The sequence below is a fragment of the Pimephales promelas genome, chromosome 4 (assembly GCF_988280905.1).
Source record: "Pimephales promelas chromosome 4, fPimPro1.hap1.1, whole genome shotgun sequence".
In the NCBI taxonomy this organism is placed as follows: Eukaryota; Metazoa; Chordata; class Actinopteri; order Cypriniformes; family Leuciscidae; genus Pimephales; species Pimephales promelas.
The window spans coordinates 46,784,059-46,792,237 of NC_142772.1; the positions used below are offsets into that span (position 1 = coordinate 46,784,059).

General features: G+C 38.5%; 1 protein-coding gene across 1 annotated transcript; it reads left to right on the forward strand.

The window, feature by feature from the left end:
- The first annotated feature begins 412 nt into the window (after positions 1-412).
- On the forward strand, positions 413-3,535 carry mex3c (mex-3 RNA binding family member C). Its single transcript, XM_039687782.2, has 3 exons — positions 413-536; positions 656-1,149; positions 2,300-3,535. Exons 2-3 carry the CDS (start codon positions 684-686, stop codon positions 3,391-3,393), a joined length of 1,560 nt encoding a protein of 519 aa, XP_039543716.2. The 5' UTR covers positions 413-536; positions 656-683; the 3' UTR covers positions 3,394-3,535.
- Positions 3,536-8,179: the final 4,644 nt, after the last annotated feature.

The following is an 8,179-nucleotide window of genomic DNA, read 5'->3' on the forward strand; positions in this document are numbered from 1 at the left end:
AAAAGCGCTATATAAATAAAGATGACTTGACAGAATTGGTCAAAAGTTTAGAAACATTACTATTTTTAAAGTTTTTGGTAGAACAATCGTATGCTCACCAAACCTACATTTATTTGATCAAAAATATGTAATATTGTACAATATTATTACCATTTAAAATAACTGTTTTCTATGTGAATATATTTTAAAATGTAATTATTACTGAGATCAAAGCTGAATTTTCAGCATCCTTACTCCAGTCTTCGGTGTCACGTGATCCTTCAGAAATCAATCTAATATTTTAAATGGTAATAATATTTCACAATATTACTGTTGTTTTTTTTAATCAAATAAAGGCATACTTCTTTAATAAAATAAAATGAAAATTAAAATATATATATACAGTGTTTGGCAGGTGATCCGCGCCGGCGAGTGGCGCTGTGCGCGAGGATCAGCTGTTCACAAACCTGCGCGAGAATCCCCGAAGAACCGTAAACAAAGAGCTCCGGTAGAACAGGGTCACGGAACCACATCTGCTGCTGCTGTAAATATCAACTGTAAGTTTAAATACACTTAACACTCCTTATGAATAGCATTTTCTGTACTTCTGTACACTTGAATACAGTAACAGAAGAGCTTTGCCGTAACACTAAGTTTGTTTATGTGTGTTCCGCAGTGAAAGCAGGACACGTTGTTGGTCGAGCATGCCCAGTAACGCAGCTCAACTCTTGGAGTCAGACGATACTGAACCGGATCTCCCGGTACTGGTACCGAACCTGAGCGGGTTGAGCCTCCGGGATGATGAGAGTCCATCGGAACCACGTGGTACTCCTCATCTGGGGGTCCTGGGTGCGGTGTTAGACCTCCAGCCCCTGTCCCAAACTAGATCAGAGGAGGAAAACAGCACCAACAACAATAGTATCAGACATGATGCTGATCTGGACCAGCTGAGGGCCCTGGCCCTCACAGGCATGGAGGATGGGCTCTTCCAGGATGGGCTGGGCGAGTCTCAAGGCTTCCACCATGTTCAGGGGAGGATGATGATGGCAATGATGATGATGCAGGAGGGCGAGAGATGTGCACTAAACACCAGGAGGAAGAGCGTGAACACAACAGAGTGTGTGATGGTGCCCACATCTGAGCATGTGGCGGAAATAGTTGGCAGACAGGGTGGGTTTGTTTGATTTGTCAGGTTTAATATTCTAATATTGTGACTCATCTTGTCTCCCTTTTCATCCAGATCAGGGCTTAACATTAAGGATTTCTTTTTGTGCCAGGCCTGTTGGGTTAGTGATTCAGATTTGAACTCGCCCTGCTGATATTTTCATTGACCTCACCTCAGAGAGAACATTAGGGCTGTCAAGCGATTACACTTTTACATGGCTGAGAAATTACCCCCAACATATAATTTAAAGTCATTATTGGGTTAAATGGGAAAATCTCAAACAGACTTTACAAAAATGGATTGGCCATTGAATCATTGGTTCACTTGTGTGATATTTCCCTCATTACTCATGCGATATTGCATAACTGTATCATGATATAAGATAAACTATGTAGAACTGGCGCAAGGTGGCTGCATTAAACGCGTTAATTATTTTAACTCTTTATTTTTCCCCATACCTAATTAATTAAACTAATGCGTTAAATCGACAGCCCATATACATATATACAGGAATAAATTGCATTTTAAAATGTTAAACTAGAAAAGTTTTTTTTTTTAAATGTAATAACAAATATTAAAATATTATTTTTAAAAACAACTGTTTTTACTGTATTTTCAATCAAATAAAATCAGCCTTGGTGAGAGACAAAAACATTTAAAAAAAAATTCTAAATTAGCCTATTACAAATTTTAGATTTAGAAAATATGCGTGTTTATATTTATATGAACCATGTAAAATGATAGAAAATGTACTCTTTAAAAAAAGTTTAGATTATTAGTCATAACAAATTGTATGGGCCAAATTTTCAATATCAGTGCATTTATAATGAAATCTTGATAAATGATTTTAATAATCCATGCTGGAACTGACCTCATTGAACTGTCTGTTACTATGGATTACAGCTGCCCCACTTATCTGTGATGATGTAATGATTCGTCACCGCACTGTTTGAAAACAAGTTGCGTAATACAAGTGCACACTGACAACACCCCTGATACAACACCTATCTATATTAGTATTGACCAATCAACATCAAGGACTGCTCTAATCATGCCTAAGAGGAGATCACTTGTCTAATAGTGTGATTGATTGATTGATTGATGTCGTCTTAAGCTAGCAATGTGTTGACTCGTCTGTATTTCTGCTCTCTTCAGGTTGCAAGATCAAAGCTCTGAGAGCAAAGACCAACACTTACATCAAAACACCCGTCAGAGGAGAAGAACCAGTGTTCGTGGTGACCGGACGAAAGGAGGACGTCATGACGGCGAAGCGAGAGATCATGTCAGCGGCCGAGCATTTTTCCCTCATCCGGGCGTCTCGGAACAAACTGCCGCCGAACGTCGGGCTCAACAGCGTCCCTTGCCATCCGGGACAGACAACCATCCAGGTACGGGTGCCGTATCGAATGGTCGGGCTCGTGGTGGGACCGAAAGGAGCGACCATCAAGAGGATCCAGCAGCAAACCCACACTTACATCGTCACACCAAGCCGTGACAAAGAACCGGTGTTTGAGGTGACCGGCATGCCTGAGAACGTGGATCGAGCGCGGGAGGAAATCGAAGCCCATATCGCTCTGCGCACCGCGGGACACGTGGACACCAGCGCGGACGACGACGACTTCCACTACAACGGCACCGACGTAGGCTTCGAGTCGGGGAGCAACAGAGCCTGGCTCTTCGCGAACGTCGATAACGGCGGCTTCCACGGCAACGCCTCGGGATACCGAAACGACAGCTCCAGCTCGCTCGGAAGCAACTCGAGCGAGTCGTACTACAGCGGGAAAGGCAGCGGCGCGGCGGATCTCAGTCCCGGTAGCACCGGCGGCACGTTCTGGTATGGCGACACCCAGTTGCCCTTGGGATCCGAAGATCCGTCCGGATACGACGGGCTGACGATGACGGCGCCGTCCACCAATCCGTTGTGGAGCGCCTTTGATCGGGGAGGCGCGAGTTTGCCCAATACGCCGCGGCTCTCTCCGTCCCTTCTCGCTCGCCTGTCCCCGTCTCTTCCGGAGGCCCTGGATCATCATCCGCTGGTTCGGCTGGTGCAGGAGAATTCCCAGAGCCTCCCGGCCTTTGGTACGGCGTTTTCCCCGTCGGGCGACAGCTCTCCGCCGGACGTGCGCACCTTCCCCAAACACAGCCAGGTTCCCGCGTGCGTGCGTTGCGGAGACAATGTGGCGGCGATTGTCCTCGGGGGGCAAAACCTCGTGTGTCTGGAGTGCTCCAACATCCTGCAAAGCGTGTAGAGAGGAGCAAACTGGTTTATTTTTTACATTGTTAAATACTTCTTCCTTCTTTATTATGTTTAAATAACTGGGAAATGCAGGTTTTCAATCAATTCATCTCAAAGATTTCCACATTTACGTTTAGCCGCTACGTCGTTCTTACGGCAAGCAGTGCTGGGGTTTAGCAGCGCTAAATCGTGTTTTTTTTTGTTCGTTTGTTACTTTGTTTTTTAAGGGTATTGACATTTTCATGTGCCTGATTCCATGACGGCAGCGGTGCACGTTGGCGCCGTTGCTGGAAAAGCATCTGTGGCCTTGAGTTTCTGTTTTGCAACACTAGAGTCAAGAAGCACGCGATCATACGAGAGCCGTCCTGACCTCCACGACCCCGAAGCCTGCACTCCATACACGTTTAAATGGATAGTTCACTTTGAAATTAATTTTTGGTATGTTTTAGCTTACCTCAAGGGCATCCAAGATGTAGGTGTCTTTGTTTGCGCAGTAGTTTCAATTTTGATATAATGGAGGTCTATGGTCACCACCTCAAAGAGCATGCACAGAGAAGTCCAAATTAAACATGATTTAATGACTCGTAAATGTAAGTACACATTGATGGCCTAAGACACCAAACGAGCGGTTTGTGTGAGAAAACGAACAATATTTTTATTGTTTTTATCTCTTGTAAATCACAAGCCATAAAGCGCCCGCGCTCTCAGATCACTTGGACGTGGCCGTGGTTACAAGAGGTAAAAACGATATAAATACTGTTCGTTTTCTCACACAAACCGCTCGTTTCGTGTCTTAGGCCATCAATGTGTACTTACATTTACGAGTCATTAAATCATGTTTAATTTGGACTTCTCTGTGCATGCTCTTTGAGGTGGTGACCATAGACCTCCATTATATCAAAAACATCAAAATTGAAACTACTGCGGAAACAAAGACACCTACATCTTGGATGCCCTTGAGGTAAGCTAAAACATACCAAAAATTAATTTCAAAGTGAACTATCCCTTTAAGAGCGTTACACGTCGTCATTAAACACGAGCGAAATTCATTTGCGTGAGAAATTTAACGTCACATTTTAGATCAATTTAAACATGGTTTCCGCTTGGCTTACATGAACAAAATCCCAGTTTCGCATTCAATTAATTTCAATTTTGGGAAAATGCCATGCGTATAAAATCTTAAAATGCACATGTGCAACATTTTTGTATTTGGTAAGAAAACGTGCGCATAATAAACTGATGAAAACTAAATATAATCGTGATTGCGAAACACATGACTTTACCTCAACACATAATGTGATTGGATAACTGAACTAACCAGTGGATCAATCTCATTGCACACCATTTAAAATATTGTTTTGAAGGGATACTCCACTATTTTTGGAAATAGGCTCATTTTACAACTCCCCCAGAGTTAAACAGTTGAGTTTTACCGTTTTCGAATGCAATCACCCGATTTTCTGCTATTTAGAAGAATATCAGTAACCAGACAGTTTCTGGTCTCATTGACTTCCATAGTAGCAAAAAAATATACTATGGAAGTCAATGGGACCAGAAAGTGTCTGGTTACTGATATTCTTCTAAATAGCAGAAAATCGACTGAATGCATTCGAAAACGGTCAAACCCAACAGTTTAACTCTGGGGGAGTTGTAAAATGAGCCTATTTCCAAAAAAAAGTGGAGTATCCCTTTAAACCCGAGACAAAGTCTGTCATCAAAATGACTTGGCTCTCATTATTATACTCCCAAAACATCACAAGATAACATAAAAAGCGTTTGTGTCTGCATGCTCTGATGCACAATTCATTATGTTTGGGGAAAAGTCATAGGCTGGTTGCAGCAACTTTTTATCAGTTTATTAATACAGTCTGTGCGCCAGTTTCACAAGATTTTGTTCTCTTGAACACATACGTTGGAAACAGCTTTATTCATATTTTAGCTCTAGATGAAAACACGGGAAAAATATGGCCGATTGTTTCACGAACGAGGCCCTTTATATCACGATTATGTGTCCGTAACGACTCCTCTCATTGCCTTAACTGAACGGGGCGTTTAGGACCTGAGAGGAGCGATTCTGTCGACGAGCACGTGCTTTAAACAAGTGCAGGCTGACGCGACTAATGACGTCATTTTTTCGCAATCACCACTAAACTCAGAGAAACTAAGGCATCCATAACCTCTCAAGATTCACTTTGACAAGTTTTTTTTTAATATATATATACAATTTTGTAGTATTTCTGTAGTATATATTTCATATTCAAATACATATATATATATATATTAAGATTTAAGACTATTTGGCAAGCAGTCGGCTGCTGGTTGCCGTAAGTATTAGCTTGTAGAGTGTTGGCGTTAGGTACTATAGAGCAGGAAAGAGCACACCTGCATGATTTATTATCTAACGATTCCTAAATCGCAACAAAAAAGCCAAGGATATAAATATATATATATATATAAACGCTGCATTAGGTTTGCATACTACCACATTATGAACAAAGTAAAAGTCCTATGTTAAACATTTATCTAAGGGATTTTTACCATCACACTGCAACAATGTTTCTGTATTTGATAATTTTATTGTTCTTTTATTATGTATATACACATATGCAGGGACATGATGGCATATAAGTTGTATTCAAATTTAAAAATATATTTTATGATATGGCCTTACTGTCCTGTGGCCAAAGCACTGATATTATATATTTGCTGTAAAAAAGAATTAAGATTTTTATTTTTCTGATATTAAAGTTCCTTAATAAATTGTTTCATTTTAAACTCACTTGCCTAAGTGCTCTGTGATTTGGGTTCATCTGTGTTTGTACGGGCTCCACACACACGGCTATATGACAATAGACATAAACTGTCAGTTTACTTCAATATTTTCCAACTAAATCCTAATCTCATCATGGCAAACTATATATCGTTGGAAAGGTCTAAGATGCAAGAATACATATTTGATGATTTTTCAGAAAAAACATATGTTGGAAGAGTTACGGATTAATATATGACAAGAGTGCGCATCAAAAAAAGAGTTTTCACCTTTGTTACACCACACTTAGTGATTCAAACTTTGATTTGTGTGCTAAAAGTTCACAATAAAACATATATAATCTAGTATTTGTCAATTTAAAAAAATATTAGAATATTATCCTCCAAAAAGTATATTCTATATTATATAATCCTCTAAAATATAATATTATATTTTTTATTACATCACATATTTATTATGTTGGATATCATTTGAAAGCTTACCAACTCAGAATTCATCCTGTGAAAACTGTTTTGAAATTGGATGTTGCGTTACCATAGAAACGGCACTCTAAATTATTTTATCAGGCTCCACCCCTTTTGGGCATAATTTGTGATCAAAACCCTTTCTAATCATGACAAAACACATATTGTCAGAAAGGTCTGAGTCTCAAGTTGACAGAAGTGATATTTGGACAGAAATGTATTAATATGTTATGGCAGAATACACACAATTAAATTCAATGGAATTCATTGTCACCCGGTGGCAATTTTTGGTATTACGCCTAATCAAAATCTAATGGGAACTTCAATTTTTGCGATATCAACTTCTAATTTGGAACACAACTTGGTTAGATATATGGCTTTGACTTTCTGTAATTTAGGCTGAAACCTATATTAATTATATTAATGAAAGAAATAATATATATTTTATTACATTTTCATAACAATAAACTTAAACTTCAATTACTTTTAATTCATTTAATTCATTCCACTTCAACAATAATCTGCCAAGTGTCTTCTTTTAAAAGAGTCCAAACGTTAGTCTTTAGTCCAAAGGGTTGATGAGTTACAAGTTACAACCGTTTAAGTTTGGGTAGTGCATTTTCAAGTCAATGCTCAAAAAGGAGGGTGGACAGTCAAAGTTTGGTAGTATAGTTCTCCGTTATGAAAAGTTATTAATCAATTTGACTACAGTAGGAAAAGATGCACGATTTTTTGAGATGGTAACCAAACATTAAATTTAATAGTTTCAGAGAGAAAGTTTTCATTGTTAAATTACACTAATGACTGAAAGTAATCAAAATGATGGTGTTCTCATATCTACAGTGTTTCAGTCATATGGCGATATCAATCTTCTGTTGATCAGATGAACATGTCATTATAGGTGAAGAAACACACTTCTCCTTCAACCTGAACAAGTCAACCAGGCTCAACAAGTCACTCATTCACACACACTTCAACGGTCTCTCTGGTTGAACTTGACACGCAGGCTGTACTCGGAATGGAATACTATGCAAACTATATACTGCATACTTGCTTTTTGTTTGTTTGTTAAAATATGTGAAACGGTTTGTTTGTAATATACAATGCTAAACATTTACCCCTCCGGTGCTCTTCAGTTGTTTTAAAAAAAAAAAAAAATGAAAATAATAATAATAATATTTTTGTAAAACAAAAAATTTGTAAATCGAAGTAAAAAGAAATATATATATATATATATATGAAGAGTTCAGATGCAAAAGCCTCTAAATGCCATTTGAAATTTTCTTCTAAAATGACCATTTTTATCAAGCTTGTATATTTAAGTTCAGTAATTTCACTCAAATGACAATTAATAGGTAATCCTCATTGCCATTTAAATGAAATTACTGAACTTAAATATACAAGCTTGATAAAAATGATCATTTTAGAAGAAAATTTCAAATGGCACTTAGAGGCTTTTGCATCTGAACTCTTCATATATATATATATATATATATATATATATATTTTTTTTTTTCCTTCATTTTACAGTTTTTTGAGGTATCAAGCTCAATTTTGAAACACCA